An 18,586-nucleotide genomic window follows, 5' to 3' on the forward strand; every position below is an offset into this window, starting at 1 on the left:
GGCGTCTGATAATCCGGCACGGACCTGCAGGAGACCAGAGTATCGGGCATAGAACACAGACCGAATCCAGAGAGGAGAAACAGATCTCCGCGTTTGTTTATTTTTTCAGGAAGTGAACTCTCCGGCGCCCCCCACTGCCTGAGAAAACCAGCGCAGAGATTCTTTTCTCCTTTGTGGATTTCATCACCCGAGAGGCGCCGCGTCTCCTCTGCAGCTCCGGCTGACTTGCTTGTGGTTTGCAGCAAGCACTTCCTGGTTTGGAGGTTCAAAACCCCGCCTCAAGGAAGCGCTGGCTGTGATTGGTTCTTGAACGTTGCAGCTCAGCTAATCAGAGCCAGCATTCGATGAACCAATCACAGCCATTCATCAAGCGCTGCAGTGATTGGCTGAGCTGCGGTGCTCAAGAACCAATCAGAGCCAGTGCTTCCTGGAAGTGATGATTTTGAACCCCCGACCGGGAAGCGCTGAGGGAAAACTACAAGCAAGTCCGGCGGAGCTGCAGAGGAGACGCGCGGCGGAGCGGACAGCGCCTGTTGGGTGATGTATTGTGTGTTGTACTTTTTTTCTTTTTCAAGCAGCCAGGGCTTATTTTTGGAGTAGGGCTTATGTCGACCGCCACAAAATTGCAATATTGCCACGAGAAAACGCAGTGATATCGCACAGAACATGGATGCAATGTCGCTGCGGTTTTTCTCGCGGTGGAATCGCTGTCGCCGTGTGAAAGAGGCCTTATGTGCGTATTTTTGTGGGGTCCGGTACTGGGGGGTCCGTGCTGCCCCCCTCGCCTCAGTGGACTTGTGGTGATCCAGGGATCCCCAGACTGATCATGAGTCTGCTTCTTCCGGCAGGTTGTCGGGGGGGCCGCCATTCAAGGGGAACACAGAAGAGAAACTTTTTGAACTCATAAAGCGAGGGGAATTGAAGTTTTCGTCTTCCGTGTGGCAGTCGGTGAGCGAGGCGGGTAAGTGCCCACACAGAATGCCAAGAGCTTGTTTACATCCACTCCGAGGCCAGAACCAGCGTGCTCCGCCGACAAAAGGCTTTTAATAGCCGCCAGAAGCCCCGGGCCAGAGCGTGCGCGGGAGCGGCGAATAAAGGGCCTTTTAGCAGCGGCACGCCGGGGCAGAGCGCGCCATTGTTCGGCTGACATGGAGGTGTACTTAGGAAAGGTTCAGCTATTGATCGCTTACATTAGAAGAATGGCGCGGTTTATGCCTTATCTAATGTCAGAGTGGCCGTAGCGAGAGCCGCGCGCTTCCATCTCCACCCGGGGCCGCCGCTATTATGTGTGCAAACAAGGGGATCTGCCCAAAACGGCCGGCGCCCCCGAGCCTCCATCTATTGCTCTGAATGAGGACAAAGAAACTCCTGCTTAAAGGGGATGGCCAGGCTTTACAAATAACACTTAAAGGGATATTCCAGATTCAGCAAATGGTCTTTACACAATTTCTTAATATACCTGCTGCATTAATTGTTCAGGATCTCTGCTTGCTGTCAATCAGTAGGAACCTTCTGGTCGTGTGCAGACACACAGGGTCGGCCACTTACCGTTGTCAGAGATGTGTGCGTCTGTCACAAGATCAGGGCTGATATCCATCCACTGGAAGAAACTGAATGACAGCAAGCAGAGATCTTGAAAATGGTGAGGAGCTGATGGGGTGAATTTGAAAATTGTAGGAATTTCCACTGTAGAAAGAATAACCTTTATTATTTAATCCTTAGTTTGTCTTTCAAATTTCTTATTGTTTTCAATATCCATGTTTGCTGTCAGTGAATAGATCTAAAATACATCCTTCCTGCTGTAGTTGTTTGCACAGCTGAGGGTTTGTTCCAGTTGTATCCTGTCTATATTATACTACTGAGCTGTAGCGGGCCGTCTGGACAGATACATTGTAACAGACTCTTCACCTCCATGAACAGGATCTAACCCCCCCACCCCCCCCCCCCCCCCCCGTGTCATGGCGGCTCGTCTAAGGGCTCATTCACATTATCCGTCCGTGAAGTCCGCAGCGTTTCACACGTGGATTTGGTATTGATGCGTTTTCACTGTTCTTCTTCAACACCCTTAAGAAGGCCCAATTGATGCGCCGCTGCCTCACGGCTACATGCGTAGAGCTCGCAGTGACTAGGAGTGGCGGCGCACGTGCTGCGCTCTTATAGAATCACATAGACTTTAAAGGGAACTGGTCACCTGCCTGAAAAACCCCATAAACGAAGGGTCCGTTCACACGGAGCAGCGATGGCCGGCAGTGAGGCTCTGTGCTGTTACACGGGGGTGAGTATCGCGCAGAGCGCACCAGCATGGGGGCAGGGCAGCCGGGGCGCACCCCCCCTACCCCCAATCACTGTAAGCGGTCAGTCCCTGCATGCACTTATCCTGCTATCATCGGCGGTGCGGAGGGTTGAACATCGTCCCGTGTAAAAGGGCCTCACGTCCTAACGCTGGTAGCGGGCAGCCGGCTGCCCTATTTTTCACACTCGTCTCCTTCCTCGGTCCTGCGGTGGCGGACCGCGACTACTGACTGAAAGTCATATACAAAATCTGCTCCTCCTGAACGCGGTTTATTCTGTCCGTTATACTGAGAGCCCCAAGTGTGAAATGGCGTATCATCAGCTGGGCGCCTCCTGCGGCAGCCATAGCGCCACGCTCGTAGCTCCACCCCCTCCGATTTAATGATTATTCGTGTCCGCGGCATCAGTGGTACGATCACCCCTAGTGGCACCGTGCAGTGGCAGGGTGCCAGTCAGTTGTGATGGTAGCAGAGAGCCTGATAAAGGCAGCCTGCGTACCTCACGTTTCCGTCACACAATAATAGGAGAACGCTGGGAACAAACCCGCCAACCTGAAAGCAAGAAACGTCACGGAGCCAAAAATGGTGCAAAACAAGTCAGAAAAATGGCCCAAAGTGTGTAACGCGGCGCCGTGTTATGTGAAAGATTACGATAAAGCTCTATAAATCTGGCGTCGCTGTAACCGGAGCGCAGGGTTTTACTGCACTGCGACCCCCCCCCCCCCCCCCCCCTCACCAAACATTTTTCACATTTTCAACTGCAGTATGTGAAATATGTGCAAACAGACTGTATACATTTGTGATGAGATATATATTTCCATCCATTTACTTTATTCTGGAAGCAGATTGGAAAAACTTTAGTTTTTTTTTTTTTTTTAACCATTTAGACATACAAATTTAATTATTAACATTTTGAGGAACATTTTGTTTTCCTGCCCCAGCCAAGATTATAAAGGCTCATGGGTGTCAGAATGATGGATCCCCCACAAATGACCACAGTTTGAAAACGAGACCCCTTAACGCACTCCTCTAGGGGCGTCAGGAGGATTTTAACCCCACAGCTTTTGAATGAATCTTAACAAAGCAGAAGGAAAAGTTATGATTTTCCTGTTTTTCAGCAATTGTGTCATTTTAAAAACAGTGTCTTTTTGTCCAGCACACATAGGAATGAAGACGTTCACCCCAAAATGAATCCCCCCATTCCCGTGTTCAGAAACATACCCATTGTGGCCCTAATCTACTTACAGGACACACGGCTCGGCCTGTAATGGGGAACATCTGTTGGATTTCAGGGCACAACTGATGAAACTCCAGGACCCAATGGGGTCTGGCGTGGGGATGTCACCAGGTGTAGATGTGACAACGGGGTCTGGTGGTGGGATGTCACCAGGTGTAGAGCTGACAACGGGGTCTGATGGTGGGATGTCACCAGGTGTAGATGTGACAACGGGGTCTGATGGTGGGATGTCACCAGGTGTAGAGCTGACAACGGGGTCTGATGGTGGGATGTCACCAGGTGTAGATGTGACAACGGGGTCTGGTGGGGGGATGTCACCAGGTGTAGAGCTGACAACGGGGTCTGGTGGTGGGATGTCACCGGGTGTAGATGTGACAACGGGGTCTGGTGGTGGGATGTCACCAGGTGTAGAGCTGACAGCGAGACTGGTGGGGGATGTCAGCAGGTGTAGAGCCAACAACGGGGTCTGGTGGCGGGATGTCACCAGGTGTAGATGTGACAACGGGGTCTGGTGGGGGATGTCACCAGGTGTAGGTGTGACAACGGGGTCTGGTGGGGGGATGTCACCAGGTGTAGGTGTGACAACGGGGTCTGGTGGGGGGATGTCACCAGGTGTAGGTGTGACAACGGGGTCTGGTGGGGGGATGTCACCAGGTGTAGGTGTGACAACGGGGTCTGGTGGGGGATGTCACCAGGTGTAGGTGTGACAACGGGGTCTGGTGGTGGGATGTCACCAGGGTGTAGAGCTGACAGCGAGACTGGTGGGGGGATGTCAGCAGGTGTAGAGCCAACAACGGGGTCTGGTGGCGGGATGTCACCAGGTGTAGATGTGACAACGGGGTCTGGTGGGGGGATGTCACCAGGTGTAGGTGTGACAACGGGGTCTGGTGGGGGGATGTCACCAGGTGTAGGTGTGACAACGGGGTCTGGTGGGGGGATGTCACCAGGTGTAGGTGTGACAACGGGGTCTGGTGGGGGGATGTCACCAGGTTGTAGGTGTGACAACGGGGTCTGGTGGGGGATGTCACCAGGTGTAGGTGTGACAACGGGGTCTGGTGGGGGGATGTCACCAGGTGTAGGTGTGACAACGGGGTCTGGTGGTGGGATGTCACCAGGTGTAGAGCTGACAGCGAGACTGGTGGGGGGATGTCAGCAGGTGTAGAGCCAACAACGGGGTCTGGTGGCGGGATGTCACCAGGTGTAGATGTGACAACGGGGTCTGGTGGGGGGATGTCACCAGGTGTAGGTGTGACAACGGGGTCTGGTGGGGGGATGTCACCAGGTGTAGGTGTGACAACGGGGTCTGGTGGGGGATGTCACCAGGTGTAGGTGTGACAACGGGGTCTGGTGGGGGGATGTCACCAGGTGTAGGTGTGACAACGGGGTCTGGTGGGGGGATGTCACCAGGTGTAGGTGTGACAACGGGGTCTGGTGGGGGATGTCACCAGGTGTAGGTGTGACAACGGGGTCTGGTGGGGGATGTCACCAGGTGTAGGTGTGACAACGGGGTCTGGCGGGGGGATGTCACCAGGTGTAGATGTGACAACGGGGTCTGGCGGGGGGATGTCACCAGGTGTAGATGTGACAACGGGGTCTGGCGGGGGATGTCACCAGGTGTAGATGTGACAACGGGTCTGGCGGGGGGATGTCACCAGGTGTAGATGTGACAGCGGGGTCTGACGGGGATGTCACCAGGTGTAGAGCTGACAACGGGGTCTGGCGGGGGGATGTCACCAGGTGTAGATGTGACAACGGGGTCTGGCGGGGGGGATGTCACCAGGTGTAGATGTGACAGCGGGGTCTGACGGGGGGATGTCACCAGGTGTAGATGTGACAACGGGGTCTGACGGGGGATGTCACCAGGTGTAGATGTGACAGCGGGGTCTGACGGGGGGATGTCACCAGGTGTAGATGTGACAACGGGGTCTGGTGGGGGGATGTCACCAGGTGTAGATTTGACAACGGGGTCTGGTGGGGGGATGTCACCAGGTGTAGATGTGACAACGGGGTCTGGTGGGGGGATGTCACCAGGTGTAGAGCTGACAACGGGGTCTGGTGGGGGGATGTCACCAGGTGTAGATGTGACAACGGGGTCTGGTGGGGGGATGTCACCAGGTGTAGATGTAACAACGGGGTCTGGCGGGGGATGTCACCAGGTGTAGATGTGACAGCGGGGTCTGGCGGGGGGATGTCACCAGGTGTAGAGCCGACAACGGGGTCTGGCGGTGGGATGTCACCAGGTGTAGAGCTGACAACGGAGTCTGGGGGGATGTCACCAGGTGTAGATGTGACAACGGGGTCTGGCGGGTGGGATGTCACCAGGTGTAGAGCTGACAACGGGGTCTGGCGGGTGGGATGTCACCAGGTGTAGAGCTGACAACGGGGTCTGGCGGGGGGGATGTCACCAGGTGTAGAGCTGACAACGGGGTCTGATGGTGGGATGTCACCAGGTTGTAGAGCTGACAACGGGGTCTGGCGGGGGGATGTCACCAGGTGTAGAGCTGACAACGGGGTCTGGCGGGGGATGTCACAGGTGTAGAGCTGACAACGGGGTCTGGCGGGGGGATGTCACCAGGTGTAGAGCTGACAACGGGGTCTGGTGGTGGGATGTCACCAGGTGTAGAGCTGACAACGGGGTCTGGCGGGGGGATGTCACCAGGTGTAGAGCTGACAACGGGGTCTGGTGGTGGATGTCACCAGGTGTAGAGCTGACAACGGGGTCTGGCGGGGGGATGTCACCAGGTGTAGAGCTGACAACGGGGTCTGGCGGGGGGGATGTCATCAGGTGTAGAGCTGACAACGGGGTCTGATGGTGGGATGTCACCAGGTGTAGAGCTGACAACGGGGTCTGGCGGGGGGGATGTCACCAGGTGTAGAGCTGACAACGGGGTCTGGCGGGGATGTCACCAGGTGTAGAGCTGACAACGGGGTCTGGCGGGGGATGTCACCAGGTGTAGAGCTGACAACGGGGTCTGGTGGTGGGATGTCACCAAGGCTCTGCCTTGCGGATATCCGGTGTATAATACAACCTGCTGCTTTCTCTTTTCTGCGAGTGTATTACGTACTTCCAACCCGCTAATGTCAGCGCAATTGTGTAATCCAATGCAGTTAATGGATCCGCATATTTCCGTGGATCAGACGCATGCCGAATCCATAATTTCTATCCTGCCGTGTGTGACCGGCCTAAGGTAGATCGCTACCTCTTTATCATGTGACCGGGGACCGCTCCACCAGGCCACCCGTCACTGCTCCAGGCTCTCGGTGACCGTTGGTAGTCGGTAGTAAGGAGACTGTAAATTTCCCGGGCTCTCCCTAGCTTCTGCGCTTGCATTCGCCATTTTGCCGACAGGCACATATGCCAAAGCTGGAGAAGGTCCACGGATAAAGAGCTCACCCCCCCCCCCCCCCATGAGATCTCCAGGCTTTCAGTTACGTTTGGTAGCCAGAAGTAGGGAGATTTTAAATCACCCCGGCAATCCGCGGTGTTTGTGCGTGCGTCCACCATTCTGGCAGCGGGCACATGCACAGAAGGCGGTGTAAGGTCCGTGGATAAACCCAGGGGCCTGTATGTACATAATTTCATCTCCATTGGACAACGGCGATCATGTGACTGGGGACTGGCAACAGCTCATGCTATCCGGGAGCAGGCAGATTTTAAATCTCCCGGGCTCTCCAGCCTTTTGCACGTGCCCAACATTTTACGTCCGGCGCACATGCACAGAAAACGGCGTCCGGTCGGGGAAGGACCAGACCGCGCGGGGACATCGCAGTACAGAGGTGAGGACATCGCAGTACAGAGGTGAGGACATCGCAGTACAGAGGTGAGGACATCGCAGTACAGAGGTGAGGACATCGCAGTACAGAGGTGAGGACATCGCAGGACAGAGATGAGGAGTGTCATCACAGGACGGAGGTGAGGAGTGTCCTCACAGGACGGAGGTGAGGAGTGTCCTCACAGGACGGAGGTGAGGAGTGTCATCACAGGACAGAGGTGAGGACATCACAGGACGGAGGTGAGGACATCACAGGACGGAGGTGAGGAGTGTCCTCACAGGACGGAGGTGAGGAGTGTCATCACAGGACAGAGGTGAGGAGTGTCCCTCGCAGGACGGAGGTGAGGAGCGTCCTCGCAGGACGGAGGTGAGGAGCGTCCTCGCAGGACGGAGGTGAGGAGCGTCCTCGCAGGACGGAGGTGAGGAGCGTCCTCGCAGGACGGAGGTGAGGAGCGTCCTCGCAGGACGGAGGTGAGGAGCGTCCTCGCAGGACGGAGGTGAGGGAGCGTCCTCGCAGGACGGAGGTGAGGAGCGTCCTCGCAGGACGGAGGTGAGGAGCGTCCTCGCAGGACGGAGGTGAGGAGCGTCATCGCAGGACGGAGGTGAGGAGTGTCCGCTCCTCCCATAGATCCGCTCCGTGAAGAGAGCTGGAAATGTAACTTTATTTCCCTTTTCATTACATTTATGCGATCGCCGTTATCTATTGCGTGACCCGGGCTCGGATATCGCGGACCCTGAGGACGGCTCCAGGCTGTTGGCTACTTCTGGCAGCCGATGGCAGGGAGCTGTTATACACGCAGACCCCCGGCTTTAATCCCCAGGGTGACTGTGTTTTTACAGCCCTGGGGATTAGAGCCCAGAAGCCCAAGATGTAAAAACACATATGGGCAGTCACTAAGGGGTTAACCACCAGCCTCATACCATCATACATACATCAACGAAAACCGAATAATGCGACAATATGAAAAAAAGGCAGGTCTTTTATGGGGTTAAACTCATTCACTGACAGCAAGCAGAGATCTTGGAAATGCTTCAAAAGTTTTTCTTAGCAGTTGCTGTATTTTTGTGCCACAGTTCCTGAATGGAGCTGATCGGGGGCAGAGATTGCAGGTGCCTGAGGGCCACATGAGAACACAGCAGAACTATCAATGGAGGGGCCCCTGGTTCAATGCCCACGGGACGCTCTGCCCACGGGTCATGGTTCGGTGCCACCGCTCCCTGTCCTCTATTCTATAGCCTACAAGGACTCCAAATTTTCCTGTTCTTCTCCACTTTTCCTCCAGCCAAAGACGTCCTGCAGAAACTCTGCGAGTGGATCCCGCGGACCGGATAACGGCCAACGAGCTGCTGGATAGTCCCTGGATCACAGTAGGTCGCCCTCTGCAATCCCCAATAACATGAGAGATCCGCCTCCGGCTCCAGAGTGATATGAACAGCGTGACATTGTAATCCGCGCGTTCTCCCGCTAGCATGGGGGCCACCTATGGACATGCCGAGTCACGGAATATTTGGTGATCCGACACCTCGCCGTCCCGAAGATGGCAGATCATTGAGCCTCCTGGATAGTTCCATGCCCCTTCGTTGGCGTAGCGCTGCGCTATTTATCTCATGCCTTCTGTCTTGGTAGGGCGACACCAGCAGCGTCCAGAGGCCGTCCAACGTGCTGGAGATGATGAAGACCTGGAGGAACAGCCGGACAATGAGGACCATCTGGAAGGAGATACCAATTACATCTGTGGGGCTGCCATGGTGGGCGCAGGCGAGGACCGGAGCAGCCCAGCGAGCAGCCAAGGAACGTCTGAGACAGACAGCTGCAGCAGCAAACCTCCACGCCAACCAAACCGGTATATATTTACCCATCTTGTCTGAGGGGTCCCTGACCCCAGCATGTATGCCACACCTGGCCCCCTGAGCCCACCGCCTACACTGGGCCCACCACCCCGACTGTGTCCTGGGCCCACCGCCTGCGCTACTCCTTGATCCTGCTGTCCATCCTTCCCCCTGCCTACCCTGTGCCCCAGGGTCCCTGACCCTACCCTCTACCCCATGCCCTGGCTTCCTGACCCTGCCGCCTACCCTGTGCCCCGGGGTCCCTGACCCTACCCTCTACCCCATGCCCTGGCTTCCTGACCCTGCCGCCTACCCTGTGCCCCGGGGTCCCTGACCCTACCCTCTACCCCATGCCCTGGCTTCCTGACCCTGCCGCCTACCCTGTGCCCCGGGGTCCCTGACCCTACCCTCTACCCCATGCCCTGGCTTCCTGACCCTGCCGCCTACCCTGTGCCCCGGGGTCCCTGACCCTACCCTCTACCCCATGCCCTGGCTTCCTGACCCTGCCGCCTACCCTGTGCCCCGGGTCCCTGACCCTACCCTCTACCCCATGCCCTGGCTTCCTGACCCTGCCGGCTACCCTGTGCCCCGGGGTCCCTGACCCTATCCTCTACCCCATGCCCTGGCTTCCTGATCCCACCGCCTGCCCTGTGCCCCGGGGTCCCTGACCCTACCCTCTACTCCATGCCCTGGCTTCCTGATCCCACCGCCTGCCCTGTGCCCCGGGGTCCCTGACCCTACCCTCTACTCCATGCCCTGGATCCCCGTCACATCCTCCTCGTCTCCTCGGTGCGTCCGCCGCAGTAACCTCCCTCTGATTTACAGCCCGGCGCCGTCTTCCCGTGATAACATTGACAGATATTGGAGCGTTAGAGCCGCGCCGAGATCCCTTTAATGAGTCGTTCCCCTTCATGGGCCCATAAAGCCGCGGTTTATTGTTATTTGCAGTTTATTGAAGAATTGAATATTTCTCCTCTGCCTTGTATATCTGAGCGACGGCTTCAGGGCCGTTTTACTGGACAGTAAATGTCAGCCTGTGACTTACAGCCGACGGACGCAGAATGGAGCCGCGGCTTCTCCGAATGCGCTTCTGTGTTTTAGTGGGGGGGGGGGGGGGACAAACTCATTTTATAACATTGTAACCCAAAGGAAGGAAATATGTGAACCTATAAAGGGGATGTCAGGACCGCAAACACATGACTGCTCCTCCAGGAACAGCGCCACCCCTGTCCATGGGTTGTGTCTGGTATTACAGCTCCACTGGAGTGAATGAGACTGAACTGTGATACCGTACTTGGGCTGCGGACAGGGGTGGCGCTGTGTTTGGAAGAAGGGCCCCATGATGTATTTCTGATTATGTACAAGCTCTGGCCGCCGCCCCCATGCCGCTGCGGTGCCCCCCGTTCTTCGTGGTGCTGGATCCTGACGAATTGTCTGTTTTTCTGTAAATAAAGATTTTTCAAATTGTTACAGAACGAAAAACGGGGCAAACCTTTAATTTCCTTTTAGAGCTCCTTCTCACAGCTGAGGGTCGTTACAGTGTATCGGGGCAGAGAGTTCTGCTGCCACCTCACACCTTCGCACCGTATTACATTTTAACCCCTTCCTGCTGCGGCCCATTTAGTTTTCTTCTCTCCCCTTCCATAACCCGGTGACCCCCATCTCCGGTGCCGCGGGGGCTTCTGGTTGGCTTCTGCAGGACGAGTTGCATGTTTCACTGCTACCCTTAAAAACACCTGGTGCAGCGAAACGGGTGGAGGGAGGGGGGGGTTGATTTGCCGCCATCTTTGGCCCCCATAGCTCGTTATTTCTCCCTCCCTTGCGCAGGGCGAGGTCTGGCTTTTGTGCCCGTAGTCTTTATTGGTACGTATGATTTTGCGGATTCGGTCTGAGAGACTCGGATCGCATTTACAGATTTGCTATTTTCCCTGCAGATGCGATGAATTCTGCGAAAAAAAACACCTGAATGTGCGATAAATGGGCGATAATGGAGTATACGGCCCCAAAAATATACCTGCTGCGGTTTGTGTATCTTGAAGCGTTGCTCCGGAGATGAATCGCCCTGTAACTCCGCCCACTCGCTAATAATGGGGTCTATTTTCCTGCATGTTTTGTACATTTCGCCCGTGTAAATCCGGCCGCACTCGGTATTTGTGGAGACGGGGCCCGTGGACAGCTGCCTGCTAATAATGCGGCCTTCTGCAGGCGCACGGCGCCACGACTGCGGATATGGAAGATTAAAACCGTTTTAATTTTATGTTTGTACTAATTAAAAAAAATCTTTAATCTTACTTAGTTTTTTGAGTTCGACCGCCCTTACAGTATACTGCAATACTCTACTATTGCAGCACACTGTATTCTGACAGGTATCCTATTCTAGGCAGTCATGATAGCTCTTGGGCCCTTCAGAGGGCCCCAACTGCCATGACATCCACACAGCACCCTAAACGTTCATCACAGTGTCGAGGGGTGGGGGAGGGGCTTTCAGGGAGTCCCAGTCCCTACATTTTACCTGCTGCGGTCACAACGGACAGCGCCATTTAAACGGTTAACAGCTGCGATCGCAGTTCTTTCCAGCTGTGTCCGTTGTCCAGTATCAGGCATGTATGTAGGGACTCCTGACGTGTGCTGCACACGCACCGCACATGTTAGGAAGATGCCCTTTGTAGATGCCGCCGATCCACATGCACATCCGGCTGTGTGAACTATGGCGCGGACTCCGTGGGACGCTAACAGGATTCTGACGTTGTGTTGGATCCACAGTAACCCCCGCCTGATCCGGAGGTCGTGTTCACACCACACAATGCATTGCGCAATTCTCAGCGTGAACCCGGCTTCTATAAACGGCGCCTTTCCGTTGTGGTCTTTGGCGCAGATCCGTGCTTATTTAGCCCGGTCCGTGGTCAAAATCCACATGTGGAATTCAGAAGTGGAAAATCGCAGTTTTGCATCAAGACGTGACCCATCAGCTCTCGCATTTTGCGCATTGGCAGGGCGTCTCTGCGCCAATAATAGTGTCCCACACACGTGACTTTGCTGCGGCGCGCTCCTGGGTGAGCTGCTGCAGACGTCACTGCTTGGCATTGAAAGGCTTGAAATCCATCACAGAAGTGGACATCCGGGCGCAAACATCGTGGGTCAGTTTCCAGTACAGAAGTAATTCCGGCCCCTGCGGACGAGATTTTTTCATATGTCATCCCTACGGCCGGCCTCTGCGGAGCTGGTGTAGACAAGTCAGCCAGTGCAATCAGCACCATTTCCACTATGAAAGCCTCATCCACATCAGACGGGCGGAGGCCGTCAAACCGCTGTGGGAGCCCCTCTGTAGAGGTCCAGGCCGCAGCGATGGCGGCTGCTGTGTGTTCTCCTCCATCACTGACTGTACTGCAAGCCCCTGATAAGGGTACACAGAGCCGCTGCACCTCCTCCCGCGTCCGTCTGCTCCTTCCATCGCGTCCTCCGCCACTACCGCACCCCTATTCTGCCCTTACAGCTGCTCATACATCTTTTCAATCCTTTTAGGTCGGGAAGAAGAAACTTCTGTTGGCTTCTCTTCCAAACGGAACCGTCCTGAAGAAGAACACGAGCCTCAAGCCTTCCAATGCTGTAAGCAATAAACACACAAGGCAGCAACTGTACCCTGTGGTGATAGAAGTATGTGCCCCCCAGCAGGCCAGTGCGCTCAGGTGATGTGGGAGCGTCAGGTATAAAGGAGAGGATCACACAGATGGCAGTACAGAAACCATCAGATGTCACCAGGTGTAGAACCGGCAACGGGGTCTGGTGGGGGGATGTCACCGGGTGTAGAGCTGACAACGGGGTCTGGTGGGGGGGATGTCACCGGGTGTAGAGCCGACAACGGGGTCTGGTGGAGGGATGTCACCGGGTGTAGAGCTGACAACGGGGTCTGGTGGGGGGGGATGTCACCAGGTGTAGAGCTGACAACGGGGTCTGGTGGGGGGGGATGTCACCAGGTGTAGAGCTGACAACGGGGTCTGGTGGGGGGGGGATGTCACCGGGTGTAGAGCTAACAACGGGGTCTGATGGTGGGGGGATGTCACCGGGTGTAGAACTGACAACGGGGTCTGGTGGGGGGATGTCACCAGGTGTAGAGCTGACAACGGGGTCTGGTGGGGGGATGTCACCAGGTGTAGAGCTGACAACGGGGTCTGGTGGGGGGATGTCACCAGGTGTAGAGCTGACAACGGGGTCTGGTGGGGGGGGATGTCACCGGGTGTAGAGCTGACAATGGGGTCTGGTGGGGGGATGTCACCGGGTGTAGAGCTGACAACGGGGTCTGGTGGGGGGATGTCACCAGGTGTAGAGCTGACAACGGGGTCTGGTGGGGGGATGTCACCGGGTGTAGAGCTGACAACGGGGTCTGGTGGGGGGGATGTCACCGGGTGTAGAGCTGACAACGGGGTCTGGTGGTGGGATGTCACCAGGTGTAGAGCTGACAACGGGGTCTGATGGGGGGATGTCACCAGGTGTAGAGCTGACAACGGGGTCTGGTGGGGGAATGTCACCAGGTGTAGAGCTGACAATGGGGTCTGACTGGGGGATGTCACCAGGTGTAGAGCTGACAACGGGGTCTGGTGGGGGGATGTCACCAGGTGTAGAGCTGACAAGGGGTCTGATGGGGGGGGGATGTCGCCAGGTGTAGAGCCGCCAACGGGGTCTGGTGGGGGGATGTCGCCAGGTGTAGAGCTGCCAACGGGGTCTGGTGGGGGGGGGGGGGTGTCGCCAGGTGTAGAGCTGCCAACGGGGTCTGGCGGGGGGGGGGGGGTGTCGCCAGGTGAAGAGCCGACAACGGGGTCTGGTGGGGGGTTGTCGCCAGGTGTAGAGCCGCCAACGGGGTCTGGTGGGGGGATGTCGCCAGGTGTAGAGCTGCCAACGGGGTCTGGTGGGGGGATGTCGCCAGGTGTAGAGCTGACAACGGCATCTGGCGGGGGGATGTTACCAGGTGTAGAGCTGACAACGGGGTCTGGCAGGGGGATGTCACCAGGTGTAGAGCTGACAAGGGGTCTGATGGGGGGGGATGTCGCCAGGTGTAGAGCCGACCAACGGGGTCTGGTGGGGGGATGTCGCCAGGTGTAGAGCTGCCAACGGGGTCTGGCGGGGGGATGTCACCAGGTGTAGAGCTGACAACGGGGTCTCGCGGGGGGATGTCACCAGGTGTAGAGCTGACAAGGGGTCTGATGGGGGGGATGTCGCCAGGTGTAGAGCCGCCAACGGGGTCTGGTGGGGGGATGTCGCCAGGTGTAGAGCTGCCAACGGGGTCTGGTGGGGGGATGTCGCCAGGTGTAGAGCTGCCAACGGGGTCTGGCGGGGGGGGGGGGTGTCACCAGGTGTAGAGCTGCCAACGGGGTCTGGTGGGGGGATGTCGCCAGGTGTAGAGCTGCCAACGGGGTCTGGTGGGGGGATGTCGCCAGGTGTAGAGCTGCCAACGGGGTCTGGTGGGGGGATGTCGCCAGGTGAAGAGCCGACAACGGGGTCTGGCGGTGGGGTGTCGCCAGGTGTAGAGCCAACAAAGCTGTACTTGACTGCCGTGGCTGTCAGTGCAGGAGTGGTCACACGATGGAGCGTTGGTCCGGCTAGTTTGGCTTTTGTCCATGTTGCTTTTTAGCGCCGGTAACCATGGGGATGGAGAATATTCTCTTGTATTTGTATCTTTATGTCTTCAGACCGCAGAAGGAAAGACCTCTCCAAAGTCCAAGCCAAGGCGGCCCCATGACGGTCAGGACCATTCTCTGTCCCAGTCCATAAGAGGGACCTCTGGGAAGTCGGACTCTGCAAGAATCGGCTCCAGTGCCAGCGCCGGGCAGCGAGCCTCCCCCGGACCCCCCAGCAGCTCCCGGGTGAAAAAGACACATTAATGTCGGACCGCAGGAAGTCCTTGTGCCAAAATAATAGGGACCCCACAGTGAGGAGCGGACCGAGCGCCTTCCTTCCTTCTCCGCTAAGTGTGAACACTGCGAAAAATTGTGGCGCATCAATGGAAACGACTCCTGCCGCCGCACGCCGGCCCCTGAAGAGCAGATCTCCGGGACGCGGTGATGTCGGCCGTCCGTGAGCCCAATGCCATAAAGGAGACAGGAAGTCCAGGATGTGACGGCGCTACTGAGCTTCAGGCGCTGCTGCCCACTCTGGCGGTCCTGGGTTGGGGGCGAAGTGGTGGAATCTGCCGTGTCCGTCCCACAGGTGGATGCCGTTTCAGTCCGTGAAATATGCAGCGTTTTCACGTGTTTACGGCGTATTTGGTCCTTCTTGTATCTTTTTATGCGCATAGTCTCTGTGGTTTAAAAAAAAAACAAAACGCAAGAAGGGCTGCAGGTGGTGCCCCCCTGCCCACCTCACTACATGTATCCGGTGGTGCCCCCCTGCCCACCTCACTACATGTATCCGGTGGTGCCCCCCTGCCCACCTCACTACATGTATCCGGTGGTGCCCCCCTGCCCACCTCACTACATGTATCCGGTGGTGCCCCCCTGCCCACCTCACTACATGTATCCGGTGGTGCCCCCCTGCCCACCTCACTACATGTATCCGGTGGTGCCCCCGCCGCCCCCCGCCCACCTCACTACATGTATCCGGTGGTGCCCCCGCCGCCCCCCGCCCACCTCACTACATGTATCTGGTGGTGCCCCCCCCCCCCCCTCTCGTTACGTGAAATTAGTGGCAGGGGTGCACCCTGACCTCTTGTTATATGGAATTATTGGCGGTGCGCCCCCAACGTGCTGTATCGGCGGTCCGCCCCCCCCCCCCCGCCCTCTCGCTACATTCCGATTTGCGTTGTTACTCTGCAGATTGTTTCCTCCCATTAAATGATGGAGTCCTCGCAGCCGCTGCGTCATTTCTTGTGTGAGCGGCTCCGGGATTAGTGATCCCTAAGCAGGTGGGAGGCCTTAGATGGGAGGTTTCCCGAGGGAGTCGCCCCACCCCCGCAGCCTCCAACTGAAGACTGGTTGCTAGGGACTCGCTGCCTGACAACCCCTAGAACACACTGTGCTTGTTACATTGTATCCATAGCAGCCAGACTGTCAGACAAGCTGCAATGGCCGCAGTCAGCATGTCTGTCCTTCTCTCCAGCTGCATGTTGGGTAGACGGCCTCCTTAAAGGGGTGGTTTGGTTTATAAAACCCATCTGTACTAGAGGGGAGGCCCTTAATCAGGACCCTCAGCGACCATCTGGACAGCCAGCAGCTTCATTTGATCCCCCAGTGGATTGCCTACACTGATACATTGTAACAAGCCATCAGCTGTGAGCAGGACCAAGTCAGGAAGAGATCTAATGAGGCTCCAAACCACTGACAGCAAGCAGAGATCTTGTAAACACCGATGAGTTGAAGCGCAGTTTAACAAAGCTTTTGATTAAAAAAGGTCACTATGCACGCCATATTTGACTTTTCTCAAATGCCCCCAGTTAGGAAAGTGGGTGTGGCCTATCAGGAGTGGGCGTGGCCAGTTATTAATGCAGACTTTGGCGCACATTTACAGCGGGCAGAGCTGATGGTTTCTGGCTTTACAACACATTTAGTGAGAAGCGTCCGTCCGTTAATAAGTTTGGCGCAGTTCTCTCCAAACATTTCTCTTAGCTTTTCCAGACTCTGATCCAACTTGCTTTAGAGAGTTGCGGGACGTTCCCCGGCGGCCGCCCCCTTGGGGGTCATTCACCTCCTGTGTTACACATATTCCCCGCGCGTCATACGAACAGAATCGTCTCCAGCGGTTCGTGTTGATGCGTTCAGACGAGTATTTGTCACATGATTTTCAGTCGAATGAAAAACCGCAGCGCGCGTGTGTGTGTGTCCGCTCGTGTGTCCGCTCGTGTGTCCGCTCGTGTCCCCGCTCGTGTGTCCGCTCGTGTGTCCGCTCGTGTGTCCGCTCGTGTGTCCCCTCGTGTGTCCGCTCGTGTGTCCGCTCGTGGCCGCTCGTGTGTCCGCTCGTGTGTCCGCTCGTGTGTCCGCTCGTGTGTCCGCTCGTGTGTCCGCCCGTGTGTCCGCCCGTGTGTCCGCTCGTGTGTCCGCTCATGTGTCCGCTCGTGTGTCCGCTCGTGTGTCCGCTCGTGTGTCCGCTCGTGTGTCCGCTCGTGTGTCCGCTCGTGTGTCCGCTCGTGTCCCCGCTCGTGTGTCCGCTCGTGGCCGCTCGTGTGTCCGCTCGTGTGTCCGCTCGTGTCCGCTCGTGTGTCCGCTCGTGTGTGTGTGTCCCCTCGTGTGTCCGCTCGTTTCCGCTCGTGTGTCCGCTCGTTTCCGCTCGTGTGTCCGCTCGTGTGTCCGCTCGTGTGTCCGCTCGTTTCCGCTCGTGTGTCCGCTCGTGGCCGCAATCAGACGAAAGCTCCCATTGAAGTCTGTGGGACTAGGTGTACACGCAGCCGATACGCGGTTGAATATTCACTGCGTTTTTACGTATGTGGGCTGGAGACGGTGGATAAAAACTATCGTGCCGTCAGTCGGGCCGCCATGAATGTGCGTGAAAAAAACAGTAAATGTATATGCCCCTCCCCCCCCCCCCCGGCATGTGCGCCGAATAGGCATAAATACGTACAGTGAAAACGCTGCTTATTTTGCGGACTACAGGGGGTGTCGCCCGGTGAATGAGCCCTTCATCCGCCTTCGTACCGCCGTGTGTTATACGAGAATCTTGTATGTAAACATTAAAAGACCGCAGACGAACGCCGCCCGAGTGCCGTCCGATTTTTCTGGGCGCCTTCGTCACCTGCCCCACTCTTGTCCGTGAAAATTGAGCAAGTCATGCAGCGCCGTTTTTGACAGAACAGCCGTGTGAGCGGAGTAAGAGGCGATTCTGGGTCTGCGCTGACGGTGACGTACGCAGACCGAAGATCTGCCCGTCTGAACGCCGCAAACTCTGCACAAATATTGAAATGGACGTGACGGTAATCCGCCGCCGCCGCCGCCATCTGCGGTTTATTAAGGTCCGTAGAGTTCTGGGGTAACGATCATCCAATCGCAGGACTCCGCCCCCGCCGCCATCTTGTTATATCTGGTTTGTCTTCACCCTGCCGTCTAAATAAAGCCCTGCTCCCCTGATGCATTCGGCAATTCTACAAGCCGTCCGTGGAGTCGGCGGAGGCAGATGGTGGTTCTCTGGCGGCGGCCATCAATCTCGCCCGGCGCTCCTTGTTGTAAACTACTTTGTATTCCGGACTTTTGCAATTATAATAAATGAGTTCATTTAAACTTCAAATCAATCAGCGACTCCAGGAGGAAGAAACCCGTGAGCGCCAATTAGGGATGAGAAAGCGATCGCCGCCACGCGCTGCAATATTAATGTGCTGCGTACGGGGAGCCGCGATCACCTGCGTCATGCCAACGCTGCCACCCGCTCGTTAATGGCGCCGCACGCTGGACTTTATCGCTGTGTTCTGTACGCCGCAGTCCCAGGGCTGCGTTACCAGAGGGAGGGGCCGCGCTGCCCGGAAGGTGCGAACGACGGTC

The 18,586-nt window shown here is 56.6% G+C and overlaps 1 protein-coding gene across 1 annotated transcript in view; it reads left to right on the forward strand.

Annotated features, from left to right (window-relative positions):
- The window catches only part of STK33 (serine/threonine kinase 33), a 75,115-nt gene extending 56,803 nt beyond the window's left edge, over positions 1–18,312 (forward strand). Inside the window, 8 exon segments of the mRNA XM_066583670.1 lie at positions 849–961; positions 8,585–8,602; positions 8,605–8,669; positions 8,929–8,992; positions 8,995–9,126; positions 9,129–9,145; positions 12,654–12,737; positions 14,816–18,312. Of these exon segments, the coding sequence (XP_066439767.1) occupies positions 849–961; positions 8,585–8,602; positions 8,605–8,669; positions 8,929–8,992; positions 8,995–9,126; positions 9,129–9,145; positions 12,654–12,737; positions 14,816–15,007 (685 nt within the window). The 3' untranslated portion in view covers positions 15,008–18,312.
- Positions 18,313–18,586: the final 274 nt, after the last annotated feature.

This window comes from Eleutherodactylus coqui, chromosome 11 (genome assembly GCF_035609145.1).
Source record: "Eleutherodactylus coqui strain aEleCoq1 chromosome 11, aEleCoq1.hap1, whole genome shotgun sequence".
Lineage (NCBI taxonomy): Eukaryota > Metazoa > Chordata > Amphibia > Anura > Eleutherodactylidae > Eleutherodactylus > Eleutherodactylus coqui.